Source organism: Chelonia mydas, chromosome 2 (assembly GCF_015237465.2).
Source record: "Chelonia mydas isolate rCheMyd1 chromosome 2, rCheMyd1.pri.v2, whole genome shotgun sequence".
NCBI classification, from domain to species: domain Eukaryota; kingdom Metazoa; phylum Chordata; order Testudines; family Cheloniidae; genus Chelonia; species Chelonia mydas.
Window position 1 is genome coordinate 111,816,309 of NC_057850.1, and position 19,492 is coordinate 111,835,800.

At 45.4% G+C, this 19,492-nt stretch overlaps 1 protein-coding gene across 11 annotated transcripts in view; it reads right to left on the reverse strand.

Moving 5' to 3' along the window:
* Positions 1 to 19,492, reverse strand: part of GCNT2 (glucosaminyl (N-acetyl) transferase 2 (I blood group)) — an 85,396-nt gene that overhangs the window by 21,973 nt on the left and 43,931 nt on the right. The window contains exon 1 of one of the 11 annotated variants that reach the window (XM_007064258.4): positions 19 to 2,304. The exons of 9 other annotated variants lie outside the window; for them this stretch is intronic. In XM_007064258.4, the coding sequence (XP_007064320.2) occupies positions 19 to 943 (925 nt within the window). In that variant the 5' untranslated portion in view covers positions 944 to 2,304. Of the gene's footprint in view, positions 1 to 18; positions 2,305 to 17,326; positions 17,437 to 19,492 lie in introns of those variants that run through there. One more of the 11 variants, XM_043540136.1, reaches the window with a different exon arrangement.

Here is a 19,492-nt window from a genome sequence, read left to right on the forward strand (position 1 = left end):
TGAAGTCATGCTACGTACCTGGTATCCTATTGAGTGTTACCCAGAAGTGTTCATCTGGACTGTAGGTGTCCTTGGACCACTTCAATAAATCAATAGCACGTTGATTATTGAGAATGAACTCTACAAATGGCTTTGTGACAGCAATATAAGCAGAGCCAAAGTAGATGGTCAGATTGTGTGGTGGGGACTGTTTCAACTCATTGGTCTTTTTCATATAAGAGGAGTCAGTCCCTATGTGCTCCTTATGGATATATTTGGTTCTTGAAATCACATGGGCAGGAGGCAGCACTCCAGGAGTGAGATTTTTCCCCTTATATCCTTTCAGATGCCGAACTATTTCCTTGTTGGTTTTCAAGGGGAAATCTTGTCCACACATGTTGAGCAGGTACTTCCACCGAACTCCTGATTCCAGCAGGTCTTTCATGCAGTTCAAATCCGCCTGAAGTCTGGATATTCCAGCATAAATGACTGGCTCATTTTTTGAGGCAAGAAACGCATTGGGGAAACAGTTCAAAAATGTCTCCACGTCTTTCTTAAACTGAGCTGCTGCCTTCTCATCCACGTGGACACAGTAAACATTTTGGGGCATATAAATAGCCCTGAAGAGCCTCTCAAAAGTATCAAATTCTTTATGTAGAGTTATGATATAAGCCAAAGGAAAGGCAGCTTCTTCTGCCGAGAGAGGGCTGGTTATATAGTGATTGTGCACTAAGTACTCACTGCAGGCAACACTCCTCAGGGAGGTTTTTAGGAGGTTTCCCCAAACAAAAGCTTTCTTCTGTTCGATAAACGCATCACAGGCTCGCCTTACCAGGGATCTTTCGTGGGACGCTGTTTGCCTGGGATATTTTTTTGACCGGTACAACTCACCCTTGTGCAACAGAACGAAAACCATCGCGCTCAGGAGAGGAATGGCCAGAAGGTACCGCATCTGTGTGCGCATCGTCGGTGGGTTTAAAATAGTTCCCTCTGAAGTGACAGCCAGAAGCACAAACCCTCCACCCCACAACTCAATTGATTGAGCCAGGCGGAAAATCTCCCGCTGCCGATGGATCCTCGGAAATCCGACGAGGATGAGGTTTGTTGTGCACTTCGTTGCTTAGCGCATTGGTTTCTTTCCAGTCCCCGGTCTGAACAGGCGCTAATCAGGGCTCCCCGGCCACCGGCACACACACGCCCGCGTTGTTCCGCTTCCCCCTCCCCTGACTTCTTCTTCTTCTTCAGCTGGATCCCAGCAAGTGGCTTGGCTCAGCCTCCTGCTCGCTCGCTATTTGCATATGAAAGCATCTCGTGCATGGTCCTAGCAGGACAGGACTCTGTGATTGGCGCTGCTTCACCTCCGGCTCCCGCTCCCACTGAGCGAGCTATTGGCTCCAATCGCGAGCTCGCCTGCTTTGCCCGGAGCCCTGCTGGGAGCAGTTGGTTTCGCCCAGCACCTCCGCTAGCTAGCTCTTAGCACATGAAAGTACAGCTGACCTTGCCAGCCTGGTTCATTGTGTCTGCTCCTCGGGAGCCCCGCCCCAGTGACAGCCTCAGACCCTCATGAAGGGTTGAATGCTGCTCCCACTGAACTGAACAGGGCTCCTAATTGTAAGGGGGGTGGAGTTACTAACAGTCAGTGGGGGTGTTTTGGTTGCCTAGCTCCCAGTATCAAAAGGGGAAGGGTCAATGAGAAAATCAGGACCCTGAGACTGACAGTCCCCAGGAACAATGGGGAGAGGCCACTGCTCTAGGTCAGCCTGATTGACAGGGCGGGCAGGCTAATCAGAGAATCAGAAAGCCAAGGGGCTTCCCTCCTCCGCCTGGGCTGGAATTGCCTGGGTCAGACAGAGTGGGGCCGAGCTAAGGAGAGAGCAGGGGTCCAAGCTGAGCTGGGGAGCAGAGCTGTGCCAGATCCAGAGGGACCAGAAAAGCAGCCCAGGGAGAGCAGATCATGTGCTGGGAGCAGAGCTGCAGCCACAGCATCCCTGCAGCACAGCCAGGGCCTGAAAAGGAGGCCTGGGACCTACAAAGAAGAGACTGAACTGCTCCAACGTTCCAGAGACACTGTTAGGGGATTTGCAGAGGGTCACTTTCCCGCTGGGAGAGAAACTGGGGAATTAGACTCAGGGTATTACCTAATGTAAATTATTTATTTACAAAATCTTGTTTACCCTGAATCAGGATGTTCAAAACTGCTCTCCGGCAATTTCAGTTGCAAAACCTTCCAGTGCAATTGATGTAACTAGCTCTTTAGAACATGTCTTGGGCAAGGTCCCCACTGTTTAACTCTCTCTATAAAGAAAAAACAACAAGGAGTCCTTGTGGCACCTTAGAGACTAACAAATTTATCTAAGGTGCCATGAGGACTCCTTGTTGTTTTTTGCTAATACAGACCAACATGGCTACCACTCTGATACCTCTCTCTAAAGTATAAAATACTTACCTATCAGCAATTCATGATGTGATTTCATTAGCACTTTTTTTTTTTAAGTGATTGGATGAAAAAAGGTTTCCTTCAATGTACAATTAGCTGATGGAACTCATCGCTGCAAGAAACTGCTGAGGCCAAATATTTTGCAGGATTCAAAAAAGTTTAAGCATTTGTCCAGAGTTACAACAGAAAAGGTTATAAATGTCTGTTATAGTTCTCTTTCTCTGTGTAGAGCTTAGGGCATCTTCCGAAACTTGTATCATGCCATCTAGAATGGGTCATGCACCAATCAGAAAAGAAAAAGTAACAAAAATAAGCAATATTAGTTGTAAGAACTGATTTATGTTTAGACCTATTTACCTGCGACTGCTCCATTAGCAAAGTACTACTAAGGATGCAGAATCTGGCTCATAGATTTCTTCTCAGGATTTCCCATGGTACAATTCCCACAAATCTATTTTATTACCATCTCAATCTTTTTGGAGCATTTTTTCTGCTTGAATGTTTTCTTGAGCAAGCTGGAAGGGGCCACTTTCAGCTGAGTCCTGTGGTATGCCAGCTGTTACACCAGTGAGTGATGCTGTCCATCCTGCCCTCCTGTCACCCTCACCTTCTGCAGTTGTGTTCTGTGGTTCGAGTGGTAGTCAAGTCAAGATTCAGGGCCAAATCCTCAGTTGTGCTGAGCTCACAAATGACACAGCTTGGGGCGGGGGGGCCACCTTCTTGCTGCTTTGATGCTGAGGCCACCTGGAGACTATTCTCCTGGCTGAAGTTCTGAAAGGGCGTAATGTGGTCCAGCCCTGGCCTCAAAATGTCTCTTCCTCCTGCAACCTCAGCACGCCCCCCTTGTCCACTCTGTTGGCTTAGGCCACTTGCCAGATCCTCCTATACGAGGAGAAATCCTGGTTGACTTTTTAGGGCAGCTTTCTAGCCATTTTCTGAGGCTCTGGCCCTCTGTTTCCCTAGTACCTCCTCAGATCTTCTTTATGCATAACTTGGGGCCTGGTCCTGCGGCCTAGTGGGATTCCATACATCACTTCATTTGTGTCAGTACTGTATGGGAGAGTGGGTGAAATAATATCTTTTTTTGGACCAACTTCAGTTGGTGAGAGAGGCAAGCTTTTGAGCCACATTTTTTCAGGTCTTCAGTGTCACAGCTAAATGCAAGGTGGAACAGTTTAGCATAAATAGTTAGCATGTATTGTAAGAGACTATTCAACGTAGAGTGGCCCATTAACACCTCCGTAGTCATAGTACAAAAACAGGGGCTTAATGGGCTACAGGTTGTAGTAAATAAGTCATAAATCCAGTGTCTATTCACTCTGGTTTTTAGTGTTGATCAGAGTAATGAATTTAAGATTCCAGGCTCATCTTTTGAAAGTGTTGTGCAGGTTTCTTTTGAGGATGAGGACTGATACAGTGATTGCTTTGTGAAAAGTGTTTACCCACATGGGCAGCAAGTTCTATGGGCCCGCAGTGCCTGGGCACCAGGAATATTCCTGGCCCAGGGCCCAGCTCCAACAATGTTTGAGGCTGGATCTCTCCCTCGGCCCTGCTTTCCGCCCCTGGGCAATTTAAAACGTCCTGGGGCCCCCACTCACAGCGCAGTGGAGCTGAGCAGCTTCCTGCCTGCTCACTCCACGTGGCTGCCACCCCCTCCCTGTGGCCCCTGAGTGGGGTGGGTCTGTATCTACGCACACTCACTGCTCCCGCCCCAAGTGCCCCTGCAGCCAATAGGAAGCTGCAGGGGTAGGGCCTGGGGGTAGCAGCATGCGGAGGCCCCCAGGCCCACCCTGCCTAGAAGCCCCAGGTAAGCGCTACACACACACACCCCTGTTATAGCTTATTAAAATATGTGCATGTTAAACTCAATATGTAATTTGTAAGGATATAGCAGCAATTCAAAATGGAGTCTGAACCACCATTTTGTAAACTCCATCTTATGACCTCCTTTGTGCCCTGTCATCCTGGCTAGTTATAACTTGATCAAACTGGTTTTTCTCCACCACTGGGAGATCTCAAGAACAATTTTACCTCAGACTGTTTCCTACCTTTGCTGGGACTGTACCATGTTTTCCCACCACAAACTGCATAAAAGAACTGTGACCACAAACGGATGGCGCAGCCCATCCTAGTGACTGGGTGTGCATGGATCAGGCCTTGGCAGCATCAGTGTATTGTCAAAGGATACCACCTTTCCTGCTCCTGTTCCTGGGGACGACATCCGCAGAGGGTTCTCGGTCCACTTCTTCCATCCCGATCGACATCCGGAGACTCTCCAGTGCTCCTCCTCAGCGGGTTCCAATTACCCAAAGAGTGCAGGTCCTGGACTTCACTGCCACCACCGTGAATTAGGGTTCTTTTAGTCAGGGTTTTATATGATTATTGCCAGGGTGATTTTGTATTTTGGGCCTGAGCTTCATGCACCTATTGTAAACTGCTGTTTCACTGTTTTGTGTTAATTTCTATAGCTACTGTTTATTTTATGCTAATCCCCATCCCTTTATTGTACTAATTCCCTCCATATGCTTCTGTTGTTTCTAACGTTACTTATAATCAGTCTTTATTTCTCACACTACACATAGGGAAGAGGGAGGGAGATTCTCTGTGTACCAGTCCACCGGTAACAGATACAGCACAGGGCGGGTCTGCTCTTCTGAGTAAAAGGGGCTTGTCTTATATCTTGATACTTACACCACCCTACGTATAGAGTTACCTTGGTTCCCCTTTGAAGTAACACCTTCTCCCAGAGCCTGCACCCCCACCCCTTTCCCAAACACCCCCTTCTGCCCCCAAACTCCTTCCCAGAGCCTGCACCTGAACTCTGTCTCAGAGCCTGCACCCCTCAACCTCTCCTCCTGCACCCTCACCCCCTTCCCCAGCCCAGAGCCTGCACTCCTCACCCCCTCCTGCACCCCTGCCCCAGCCAAGAGCCTGCACCCAAACTCCTTCCCAGAGCCTGCGCCCCTCACCCCCCAGTGACTGCTGCTGAAATATATTTGATGGGGAAATCTTGTTATAAACAAGACTTCCCACTCTTGGCAAACAATTTATTTTAAATGAAAGGATAATGATACAATAAGCATGAATAGAAATATTTCATGGCAGGGTAAATAGCCCTTTCCAACAACATTACATTGATCATGCTCAAGTGTAAATTATGCCAGGATTTCAAAATAAAGCTTAGCTTCTAGCCACTGAAGCTTAAGTGTTGTATTCAGTGGGAGTGCATATAGCTTAGGGCAGAACTAGGTTTAAGAAATGTACGAAGTAAATAATTATCTGGTGATTACAGTGATGAGTTGTGTTTTAAGGAAGATTTTCTTTTCTTTTTTTAAAGAGTGCAGCTAAAACATGGACTGTGTTCTTTTGCCTATACCTAGGACCTGATTCTCCTCTCGCTGGCCCTGGTTCTCCACTGGTGTAACTTTCTTGACTTCAGTAGAGTTGCACCTGATTTACAGTCATGTGAGAGCAAAGTCAGACTTACAGAATTTAAAAAAAGAAAAGGAGTACTTGTGGCACCTTAGAGACTAACCAATTTATTTGAGCATAAGCTTTCGTGAGCTACAGCTCACTTCATCGGATCCGATCCGATGAAGTGAGCTGTAGCTCACGAAAGCTTATGCTCAAATAAATTGGTTAGTCTCTAAGGTGCCACAAGTACTCCTTTTCTTTTTGCAAATACAGACTAACACGGCTGTTCTCTGAAACCGGTCAGAATTTAAAAAGAATACTTTGGGGCCAAATTCTGCCCTCAGTTAACATCAGTGGTGTTCATGGGTGTAACTAAAGGCAGAATTTGGCCCAAATAGATTAAATTAAGTGAAAAGTGATATCAGAGCCATATCCTGTATATGGTGCCTCCAGACAGGTGCTGAGTGCTCGCTGCTCTTACTGTCTTTATTGGGAGGCAATTCCATGTAACTGAGGGAAGAATGGGCCCACTCAATTTGGCATCACCCTCCAGCCACAGGAGGATTTTAACTTGATTGCACATAGTGTGCTTTCTCTATATGAAGAGGCAAATATTAACAGTAGCAGGGCTGGCTGCAGAGTAATGTCTGAAGAACATGTGGGAGAATTCCTTACATGGTCTACTTCTGCAGCCATTCCACAGAAGCTGCGCAAGTGAAGTAGTCTTGTGTTCCCCTAAACCCCAGGGGAAAGATCAGACCCTCTGGCACCTACCCTTCACAACCCAGGAGACTGGACCGCTTGCACAGTTCCCTAGAATTCACCCACCTCACTTCCACAGTGGAAGCACACCATTTTCACTGCCACAGGGATATCTGTAGCCATGGAGGTGTGGGCTGGATTTGGATTTTAGCAGATTATATCAATGCAAAATTCAAGGAGACTAATTGTATGCTAAACTGTGTTATACCATTTGGCCACGAGGAGGCACGGTGTATAAGATACCTTATTTAAACTAATATAAACTTGGCAGAGCATTAAAGGATCTTATGATGATGAATGCATCTGTTGGTATAAGCAAATTCTGTGGCCAGTCTGTGTTGGGTACAGAAGTATACTGCAGAAAAAATCATCAACAAATCCCTCGTCCTCATAGCAAAATGGAGCTAAAACTTCCTTAATACCTTGAACAGATGACTGAACAGGAAATACAGCAATAGTCTTCTAATTATGAATATTAATAGGTCTGACCATTCAAGGTGACAATCTAATGCCTTAATCCAGACCAATGCCTTTAAAACAAATATCTTCTAAAGCAAGATTCCATTTTCCTGCTATTTATTCCCTGTTAAACAGATCTGAAGATCTGTTTTAAAAATGACTTCTTAGTCTTGTGATTATTTCAGTTCAGAGGCTCATTTCTGTGCATTCAAAACTGCCATTGAAGTTAATGGATGCTTGGGGTCCACCAGAAATGCAGGATCAGGTTCTATATGCTTTTATAAAGAGAGATTGGGCCATCTAATCACTTTCCCCCCAGAGTTTCATATCTTTTGTCCTGACAAATCCATAATTACCCCCACTGAGTCCTTCCCTGCTGCCAGATGTATCAAAACATTTCTATAGCTCTACCTCTAGAGACAGGCCTGTGTTCATACCTCCTACAATCACACTACCCTCAGGTGAAGTTCACATGTGTGTTCACCTCTGGTGAAGATATTGGTAGTACACCTGGAAGATGTGGATAGGAAACTCCCAAATCCTGATCTAGCCTCAGGAGCCAGTTCTGGTCCCAGGTTCATGGGTGGGAATTTGGAGAAACTACACTGATTTCATTGGAGTTACTGTAAACGTCACCAGCATTCATTTGTTCTGCTCATATGATCCTTTAAAACCACCTCATAAGTTATACGTAGACCATCTGTTTAAAAAATATATGAGCAATATCAACAAAATAAATACCTTTGGGGGGGGGGGGGTGGACTAGCTAATACTAGGGCCAAATTTTCAAAAGTTGTTCGATCATATTAAAGAAGTTCTGTATTAAAATCACAAATGAGTTTGATTCCCCATAGTTTAAATTCCAGGGTATTACTAATTAAGAGGTCTCTTGGTTTTTGGTACTGTTTCTCTCCCTCTGTGTTTGAAACTTGCAAGCTGCTAATTGTGTTAGTACATTCTAAGACAGAGTCTGTTCTCAAAGCAATACTCTAACAACAGAAACAGCACCCAGAGACTCCCCGCCCTTTTGTTGTATTAACAATTGTGATTAAAATAGAGATAGAGGATGTATGTGGATGGATGCTTGGTGTGGATAATAACTGAATGATCAGGGAGATGCCAGCATAAGAATCCAGTGTCCATCGGCTGAAGAAGGCGTCAAGTGGAAATAACCAGAGGACCCCCGGAGAGCAGACTGGAATCCACCCAACAGCCTCCAGAATGGGAGAACCAAAGAACAAGATAACATCTAGCAGCACGGAGCCGTCAGGAATGTGCTATCTGCTGATTGATTCAGCAACAGCATGATGAAGCAATTCCCATAGACTGGCATAGGAAGAAATTCCTGTAAAAATAGACTCTAAAAAGTGAGAACTTTGGGGTCTGATTCTGCAAAGCAACTTCCAGGAGCATCAGATGAGCATCTGACAAGGCCCTGCTCCCTCCTCATGTCCAGGCCACCTGGCCAGTGGCTTGGCATGAGCAACTCTAAGGCTGGTAACTATGATAACAACCTTGCAGAACCTGTGTGTGTGTGTGTGTGAATAAATATGAGATTGAATGGAATGTTATAGCTATAACTAACTGCTTACTATGATAACAACCTTGCAGAACCTGTGTGTGTGTTTGTATGAATGAATGTGTGAATAAAGATGAGACTGAATGGAATGTTATAGCTGTAACTAACTGCTTACTATGATTCTTTCTGTATTCACAATAAATGTGGTATTTTGCCTTTTTCCCTTTAATAAGATCCTGCTGGTTTTTAATTTATTGGTATAACAAAGTGACTAGCAATGTTACGGGGTGGGGAATAAGCACTCATGCAAACCTTCACTCAAATTTCAAACCAAATCTTTACAGAGGGTCAAAAAAGTCTGGATAACTTTCAAAATAGAATATTTTTCATTTTTATGAGTCTGCACTACTTAATTCCATCTGGGAATGGATATGTTGAAAATTAAATACTATGAGAAAGGCTCATGAGATTTCCCATGCAACCAAATAGAAACCAAGTGTAAAATAAAATAATAAATATTATGTGTGACGGGGCACAGACTCACCGCCACAACACCTCCTGTGGTTGCTCTGGGAATTAGCTCTGTCCTAGCTGTGGAGCACCCTCTGCAGGTGATGTCCCACCCATTGCCTGCTTCACTGTGCTGTCTGAGACCCACATTGCTCCCTGGCTTGCGGCATCCTCTTCTGGACACAGCCCTCCAGGACCCTCTAGTGGTAGCCTCCCACAGCACTCCTTCAATTCCCTCTTCTCCCTGTGTACCCTGGGCCACTTCCCCTTGCACCTTCTTGGCCCCTTTTTGTCAGGGGCTGCTGCCTGGCAGGTAATAGGCTGGAGCTGGAGCTGGAGCTGGAGCTGGAGCTGGAGCTGGAGCTGGAGCTGGAGCCGCGCCGCGCCCCGCCCCGCCCCGCCCCGCCCCGCCCCGCCCCGCCCCGAGAGAGCCAGTCCTTCTCCCTTGCTTGTCAGGAAGAGATTACTATTGCCTCTGCTTTGCAGCCTTTATATAGGGCCTAGCCTGGCTATGATTGGCTGCCTTTCTGCCTTTCTCTGATTGGCAGGGTTCTGCATAGGCTCCCTCCAACCTGCTTTAACCCTTCCTCTGACAAAGTGGGGCAACTGCCCCACTACACTATGTGATCCAAAAAAACCCCTCTATTGAAAAAGTTATTGTTGAAAGTGAGCTCCAGTAGTGTCTTCACAACAATTCTATTCCTTTAGGAAACACCCAATGTTATAAAGTCTAGGGAAGGGAAACCTTCATCGGGCCACTTAGCCAGCTTTAAGTCTGCTGGAGTGGCAAATAGCAGACTCTGTGGAACCTGAGTGGCAGAATGTAATAACAGGTCTTTGTAGCCTAACATTTATGAGTAGTGCTGATGGAAAATTCTCTATCAAAACTGTGCTTTGGTGAGTTTGCGACAAAATGAAATTTTTCATGAAAAACGCCTGCCTTCCATGGCAAGTTTCGGTTTTTCACTGAAAAACCAACAGACACCCCCCGCCCCCCAAACCCCACCCCAAATATTTTTTTGGCCAAAAACTAAAATATTTTGATGTGGATATTCCACCACGGTGGCTCAGTTTCCTCACATCTCCACTAGGGACTGGGTTTTCCAGTGAAACTTAATTTCCCTTGATGTGATCACCTCCCCTCATCCTGAGGGGAAGCACTTTTGCATCATGGGAGATGTAGTGTGACCAGGAAGTCCGTCCTTGAGAGGAAATGGGAACATGAGGCATGCAAATGACCAATCACTTGAGGCACCACATCAGCTCTTCTGAACTGAAATATTAAGGTTTTCAGCCAAAATATGTGTTTTGATATTTTCCCACTGAAAAGTCACAATTTTCCATGAAAAAAGGTCAGACTGTCTGACCAGCTCTAATTGTTGTTATTTTAAGTTCTTAATGGCTGGATCCTGCATCCACGGAAGTCAATTGCAAAACTTCCATTGATAAGCTGGACCTAGCTGTATTCTCTGTTTTCTCCAGTCAGGGGCAAACCCTTGGCCCAGCCCCTTGTTAGCGCAATTCGGCTGGATGCTGAGAAGCTCTGTGGAGAGGAGGAAGGAAGTGGAGTAACAACGGAACCATGCTTCAACTTCTGGGCTGCAGTAACCGCTGTGGCACTTGTGCTCTCCTTGGCTAGGCCAGCTCCTCCGCTGGTGTAAATTGGTGCAGTCCCATGGAAGACAATGGATCTCTACTGATTTACATCAGCTGAGTATCTGGCCCTTCTCATAGAGGGTGTGTGGGGGGGAAGGTGAGGGTGTCATAAATATAAAGGGAAGGGTAAACACCTTTAAAATCCCTCCTGGCCAGAGGAAAAATCCTTTCACCTGTAAAGTGTTAAGAATCTAGGATAACCTCACTGGCACCTGACCAAAATGACCAATGAGGAGACAAGATACTTTCAAAAGCTGGGAGGAGGGAGAAAAACAAAGGGTCTGTGTCTGTCTGTGTGATGCTTTTGCTGGGGACAGAACAGGAATGGAGTCTTAGAATTTAGTAAGTAATCTAGCTAGATATGCGTTAGATTATGATTTCTTTAAAATGGCTGAGAAATTAAGATGTGCTGAATAGAATGAATATTCCTGTCTGTGTGTCTTTTTTGTAACTTAAGGTTTTGCCTAGAGGGATTCTCTATGTTTTGAATCTAATTATCCTGTAAGGTATTTACCGTCCTGATTTTACAGAGGTGATTCTTTTTTACTTTTTACTTCTATTAAAATCCTTCTTTTCAGAAACTGAATGCTTTTTCATTGTTCTTAAGATCCAAGGGTTTGGGTCCGTGGTCACCTATGCAAATTGGTGAGGATTTTTACCAAACCTTCCCCAGGAAGTGGGGTGCAAGGGTTGGGAGGATTTTGGGGGGAAAGATGTTTCCAAACAACGCTTTCCTAATAAATAAACCCAGATAAAGTTTGGTGGTGGTAGTGGAAGTCCAAGGGCAAAGGGTAAAATAGTTTGTACCTTGGGGAAGTTTTAACCTAAGCTGGTAAAAGTAAGCTTAGGAGGTTTTCATTAAAGTCCCCACATCCGTACCCTTGAGTTCAGAGTGGAGAAGGAAACTTGACAGAGGGATACAAAGAATCAGACCTATCCACCCTGCACTACCCCATCTCCAAATCCTTGCTGCACACTGATACATAAGAAGCCCCTGTAGACATGGGCTCCACAGTGGATGGGGGGAGGGGGAAGGTTATCTCTGGAATGGGCTCTTGAAATCCTGCTCCCCTTCCCCCTTCAGCTGCAAGCGATTCCTCTGTACCTGCGTAGGATGGGGAAGGCATTCCCCCTTACTTTTTGTGAATGGGGCTGGGTCCCAAAAGGGCAAATTCTGCTCTTGGAAGTGCAGCCACAACTGCCATTGACTTCAATAGCAGTGTCACCAGAGTGTTCAAGGACAGAATTTGACTCCGAGACAATAGATATAAAAACTGTACCATGAAATGGAGCTTTTGCTGGTTTGACTGTGAAATTGGAAAGGGGCAGGAGAATGTGATACATTGAGGGAAAAGGTCACCATATCATATGGCGATTGATAACTTATGAAAAGATAAGGACATGGAAACATAAAAGATAAACATGCCTACATGACTGGAATAAACACACAGGCAATAAACAGGTTTAATGTATAATATGTGGTTACTGGGCTGGGTCAAACTTTGTTCCCTTCCTGGTCTCTGTGACTGCACCCTTCTCAGGCCTTTTGGCTTCACCTATCCTGCAGTGGAATTCTGCGATTATCCCACTTTTAGGTCAGGCCCGGTGCTATAGCAGCCAGTGTATCAACCCAGAAGGTCAGACTGTGGTAATTAAATATGCATTGGGGCAGAAAAAGAGTAAGAATGACTCTTTAGCCTGGTGGTGAAGGGACTCACCTGGGCAGTGGGAGACCCATGTTCCTGTTCCAATGCATATTTAAGTATTTATATACAATGGAACAGCTTCAACAGGAGAGATTGAGAGGTCTTCCCCTGAATACCCCACAGCCCAGTAGTTAGGGCATTCTTATGGGAGGGGGAAGATCCACCTTCAGATCCCTGATCCAGATCAGGCAGAGGTAGGGTTGCCAACCCTCCAGGATTGTCCTGGAGTCTCCAGGAATTAAAGATTAATCTTTAATGAAAGATTACGTCATGTGATGAAACCTCCAGGAATACATCCAGCCAAAATTGGCAACCCTAGGCAGAGCGGGGAATTGAGCTGTAATCTCCTGACTTCCACATTTTGGGTAAGTGCTCTAACCACTAAGCTAAAACTTAAGAGGGTGTGCTACCACCACCAGGTCTTCCTTTGGCATTCTTTTGTATGGGGCCCAATCCAGTAGGCAGTTTCTGAAAACACCTACTAGATCAGGCCTCACACACGAGATAGGTAGTGGAAGGCCTAGTCTGAGGATCCCACTGGGGCTTGGTTGTGAGCTGTGACAAATGTGGCTGCGTGCATTTTCACTGGTAGATTTTTAGATGCCTAGAGGATTTTACCAGCAGAAATTTAGGCACCTACAAACTTACAGAGGAGATGAGCAGAGGCTTTACAGATCTACATATTGGATTTAGCCACTTAAAGTAGGTGGATTTAGCCCATGTAGTAGCATTTCTTGGTGTTTTAACACTGTGAATGCTATCATATTTTGGATCCTTCCTGTTTGTAGAGACACTGGGCCAGATCAGCTGTTGTAAACTGTCATCATTGTTTTCACAGTGGGTTGAGGACCTGAGACATTCACAGGTAAATCTTGGTAGACGTGCTACACAATCATATGTAGAACTCATAAGATGATGGTGGGCACATAGCTTGGCTTGGTGGGGTGGAAAGGAAACTGAGTGGTTCAGCACATTGCTGATGGGATACAGAGCATTAGGAGGAGCGACTGAGTCTTTCTTTAAAAACACGTGAGGTGGCTGCTAGAGCTGGCTGGAGAAAGCTAATGGGGGGAAAAGTGGAAATAAACTTGAGTGAAAAGTTTTGCAACTCCTGTCTTCCCTTCCTTGCCATGTTTTCACAAACTGTAGTCTGGTCAAATAATGATTATTATCTCAAAAGCTCCACCCTAGCACTTAGGAGTCCTGGGTTCAAGCCTCTGGTGTGCCACTGACTTCCTGTGTGACCTTCACTTATTCTCTCTGTTTTTCAGTTACCCATTTGTAAAATGGGGATAACAGTGCTTCACAACACCCTGTGAGGTAGGCAAGGTAAACACATTAAAGACTAAAAACTGATCAGCTGCTATAGTAATGGGAGTCAGAAAAGTACCCAAGATAGTTGCCATACACTGGTGTCTGGGATTCTCCTAAACTGTACTTAGGAGATACTTGTACTGTTGTGGGTTAAAATAGCATGACTTCCTCCTCTTGCTGGCTTGACTGAGTAAACAATGCTCTCCCACAGTTCTCATTTCTCTTTGGCTGGTGTGGTGAGAGCTCTGCATCTGGTTTCAACCTGTGGTAACCAGTGTGAGTGGTGTTGGTGTTTGTGACAAGGCATGCTCCCCTCTTAAAGACAAGCTGCACGTCCAGCACTGCCTTGTTATTGTTCCTGCCCAGAACCAAGGCATTCTGCGGGTTGTAATTCCCAGAGGGACAATGGGAATTTGAGGGTACAGAAAGGTATGCTGGGAAAGGTGCCAGACTAGTGTAGACAAGCCTTTAATATCAGTGGAATACAACAGTTTACACTTGTTAATGTCCTGTCTGGATTTGATGTCTCTCGTGTCCAACAAATATTTAAAGTGTGGTTCTACTCTGAAAAGTGACTTGGTAAAAAATATCATGGTGGAACTGTTCTATAATTGTCTTAATGATTACAGATCAGATTTAGTCAACTAACAAATAGAAAGATGTATTCAGAAAGTCAAGCTCCATCCTTTCCTGGCTCATTCATCACTAGCAATAAAGATTCTGCAATTGGAATTCAGTTACCAATTCAGTGGATAATGTGTGATCCAGAATTGAATCCATCTAATTCTCATATAGTTGTGTTGGCTCTGTTCTGCAAACATGAAAAAACGTATTGTTGTCTCCAAAATAATGAGACATGACTCTAGGTGCGAAATCCTGGCCCCCTGAAGTCAATGGTAAAACTCCCATTGCCTTCACTGGGGTCAGGTTTTCACCTATGGCCTACAATTGGAATACGATGTCTATTTAAGTAAAAAGATGCCATTTTTATAAAGTCACTTCTCAAAGCAAACCCATACCTTAGGCACAGCTGTGACACTTGTTTTTCATTATGTTACCTATTAAACTACAAATTGTTCTAGTAAAATATTTGTTTTGGCATTGCGGTTATGCTCTCTGCTCACTTCCTTCTAGCATTCTTAGCAGTTTGAGGACAAGTGACATAATCTTGAAAGAAAAAAAATCCATTTGCAAATGGAAATAGGTCCTTAGTTTTATCAGGATTAGTATCATAAGGGAATTTCCTGTCTGTGAAATCTTTAGCAAAAAGGGCCAAACATGCAGTCTTTAAATTGGCAAAGCTTCCCCCCCAAAATGGGATAATAACTCAAATGGGACTCTTGCATGCATAATGGCTTTAACATGTGTATTTCAACTGACATCAATGGGTGCTGTGTGTGTTCAGCACCTCTGAAATTCAGGCCAGTTCTGTGGGTGCCTAAACTATGGATTTAGGTGTCTCAGTTTGCATAGGCATTAATGACTGTAGGGTTAAGGCTGTTGAGAACCTGGACCAATGCCTGAGAGCACAGGCACTACGGCACCCTCTGAAAGAGTGCAGCCTACTCTCCACTGTGCCAATTTGGAGTATGTGGAGGAGGCGGAGAGGCAAGATCATACTCTCACACTTCTCTATTCTCTCTGGGGAGATTCACATCGCTGTAAGCTTCAGCCTGGTGACATCTTTTTGCTTGCTGAATGCAAGGTCTGGGACTGTCCTGAGCCCCTGTGTGTGGCTTCCCTGAACATACCTCTCATGTTTTATTATGACATATACTCCTCCCTGAACAGAAAATTGCTAAGTACTTATCAGTCCTGGTGTTAGCATGTCAGGATGGCGATGGCAGGCAGGAGCATGGGAGCCGCGGTCAGAGGTAGTATCAGCTGAGAGTCAAGAGGAGGGTCAGAGATAGTCAGGAATCAGGCCAACGGCCAATACCATGTTGCAATTGCAGTTCTAGGGGTCAACAGGAAGTCAGAGACACATCAATACCAGGAGTTCAGAAACAGGGCCATCATGGCAGCTGGCTAGGAATCCATATTGTTACTGGACACTTCCTGGTACACCCAAGGGGCTTATGTAGGATCAAGGAGCCAATCAGGGATTGCTAAAACAACTGTTAATCAGGTCATTCAAGGCAGGGCATCCCATGGTGTACAACCTCTGTAAATTGTGGTCACAGAGCACAGCCATGTTACGGCTGGTGGCAAGCAGGGAATGTTGGTTTTTCTGGTAACCTTGCAGCCCCAGGTTCAAGTCCCCCTGACTCTTACATAATGTGCAACAGGTATACATCCTTTCAGCGTGTGAAACAAATGACTCAGAGGTAGATGACTGATATGAAGTCTCTGGACTAAAGTTCCAGCTGGTGTACATACCTCCTTCAACTTCAGTTTGTATCATCTGAGGATTTGGCTCTCTATGCCTGCACATTCATTTTAGTGTAATAAACTGACATGTAAGTACATATAGCTATAAAACATTGCCCTCTGCTGGCTATAAAATTGGACCTGCTTAAGTGTTTATAAATTCTGCACAGGGAGTGTCTTATAGCAAGTAGAACAGCCCCCTATATATTCACTTTTTATTTTTTAGTCTCTCACAAACTGCAGTGATAACCTCATAATCTGTCCCTGTTCTACAAACAAATGACAGTTTTTGTTTTAAATAGAATAAAATAAACTAGTTCAATTAAGAAGCAATTCACTGTATACTCTTGATCTTTTACAAATTTCACTTAATATTACTTGGCACTTAGTTAATGTTCCTTGTACAGTACCTAGAACAGGGGTGGGCAAACTGTGGCCCGTGGGCTGGACCCAGCAGGCCAACTGTTTTAATCCAGCTCTCGAGCTCCTGCTTGGGAGTGGGGTCTGGGGCTTGCCCTGTTCCGGCACTCCAGCCAGCGAGCAGGGTCAGGGGCCACACCGTGCAGCTCCCGGAAGCAGTAGCATGGCCCCCCTTCCAGCTTCTATGCATAGGGGCAGCCAGGGGCCTCCGCTCTCCATGCTGCCCCCGCCCCAAGCATCGCCCCTGCAGCTCCCATTGGCCAGGAACCACAGCCAATGGGAGATGCAGGGGCGATGCCTGCGGATGGGGCAACATGCAGAACCACCGAGCTGCACCTCGTGTAGGAGCTGGAGCAGGGACATGCCACTGCTTCCAGGAGCCGCTTGAGGTAAGCGCCACCCAGAGCCTGCAACCCTGAGCCTCTCCCCATGCCCCAACCCCCTGCCCCAGCCTTGAACCCCTCCTACTCTCCAAACCCCTCGCTCCCAGCCCAGAGCACCATCCTACACCCCAAACTCCTCATCCCCAGCCCAGAGCCTGCAACCCCAGCCAGAGCCCTCACCCCCCCCACCATGTATCCCACTCCCCCGCCCCAGCCCAGAGTCCCCTCCCAGACACTGAACGAATTCCCCTGAGGTCATTCCCAAGATGCCAACTAAAATGTAGGCAATTGGGCAAAATGGAATCTTTGCACTTTGGAATGGGCAGGATTGTGCAGCTATATAAACATGATGACAACTCAGGGCCACATCTGACCCAAGAAGTATCCATATTGCAATGAATTTTCCCCTGTGTCAAGTTTTATGGTTGCAGCTCCATTTCAGAAAGGACTTTACCTTTGCTTTTGATTTAATCCACACAGGTGAGAAAGGCAATCCCTCAGCAAGTACTGAAGTCAAGCAAAAGAAGAAATAATGTTGAGTTTAAAATGATAGTCACATCCTCAGCTGGTGTAAATTGGTGTCACTCAAATGACGTCAATGGAACCCCAACAATATGCACTTGTTGAAGTTCTGGCCTATTATAACTTTAGATGCTCTGAAAATGTTCCTGCTACAACAGTGTCCAACATCAAGGTCAAGTGTAAACAAATCTCCGTATCACAATGATGCTTGCTAAGTATAAAGACCAACAAACAGAGCACTGCACAGTCCTGAAGCTTTACCATTCCTCCTGTCCTGCAAGAGGTCTGGGGTTGTGTTTTTTAACAAGAATTCATTGTTTGTTAGTGGAAGTCACCTTGCGTGATAAATGGGATTTTAAATCTATAGGACTTTGCTATGGGAATAATGTGTGTAAATATGAGTTAAGAAGGCAATGTGATTCTTGTGGAGAGATCGGGGGGAGGGGGAGAGATCTCTTGGGGGAAGATCTGGGTGGGCGGGGGTGAGGGATACAACCTTTGTGTATGCAAAGAATCAGACCTACCCACCCTGCACCACCCCATCTCCAAATCCTTGCAGAACACTGATGCATAGGGAGCTCCTGTAGAACCGGGATCCACAATGTGCAGGGGGCTTTTATCTCTGGAATAGGCTCTTAGAATCCTGCTCCCCCTTCCACTGCAAGAGATTCCGCTGTACATACCTATGATGGGAAAGGCATTCCCCTTTACTTTTCTGAATGGGACTGAATCGCAAAAGGGCAAATTCTGCTCTTGGGAATGCAGATACAACTGCCACTGACTTCAAAAGCAGTGGCACCAGAGTGTTGTGGCCAGAATTTGGCGCCAGGATAAGATATATAAAAACTCTACCATAAAAAGGAGCTTTAGTTGGTTTGACTATGAAAGTGGAGTTGTAAAGGGGCAGGAGAGGTGACAAACTGAATGAAGAAGAGAAGGCAAAGCTAATCACATGGAAACAGGTAATAAAAGAAATATGTCTACTGGATTGTAATGAACTCAAAGGCAATAAACAGATTTAGAAAGTAATCTCTGACCCCTTTCCTGGCTTCTCTGACTATACCCTTCTCAGATGTCAGACATCTTGCCTTCACCTCTCCCGGAGTGAAATTCTGCTGTTCTCCGGCTCTTAGACCAGTCCCTGGGGTACAGTACCCTGTGTATTGACCATGTTTACCCAGCAGGTCCGACTGTAGTCAGTACATGTGGTTCTTCCCTTTAGGGGATTGTGACCAGCAGTGAATAGAATGACCCAAAATAGCCTTCTTAAAACAAAATGTTGTTGAATGTTTGTAATAGGAACAAACCACAGCACAAGAGATTTAAACCACCACCACCACCAACACCAACAAAAGATTTACATGCATATCTTTCTTATACATCCTCCTCAAGAATAGCCTGCTTTGTTTACATTCCCCCAGCCTCCTTCAAAGCAGGTTCTGAGGGCCCTGTGTCAAAAACTTGTCTCTCTACCTGAGGAAGTTTGTGTCTCTTTAAACCTTCCCAAGTCTTTTGATTCTCTCTCCCCCCCGCCCCCAACCTCCCATCCCCCACCATGCACATGTGCACACACACCTTTACAAGGGACCAGTGGGGAAAACCTGTCTGGCAGGCCCAGCAAGGGGCTGAGTCAGGGCTCCAAAATGCATTGTCTCTTAAATGTTTGCAGCAAAGTATAGATCTGTATCTATGTCCCCTTTCCTGGGCTCCTTTTCTGACAATCCTGCTATTGAATTAACTCAATATGTTCATACAGTAAACATCAGAATAACTTGGTCAAGATACAATATTCATAAATTATTGCAGGCAGCTCCAAATCTGGCATAATAGGAAACTTCATTAAAATGGCAGTATTTGGCAATTGTCATGCAGTTTCCCTGTTGTGATTTCAAAAAAACAAAAAGCATGTCTGTGTAAAATGAGGAAGAAAAGGTTGTAACACAGGCACACAATACAAAAAGTGTGGCCTCAATCCAGCAAAGTACTTAAATATGTGAAAAGAACAGGAGTACCTGTGGCACCTTAGAGACTAACAAAGTTA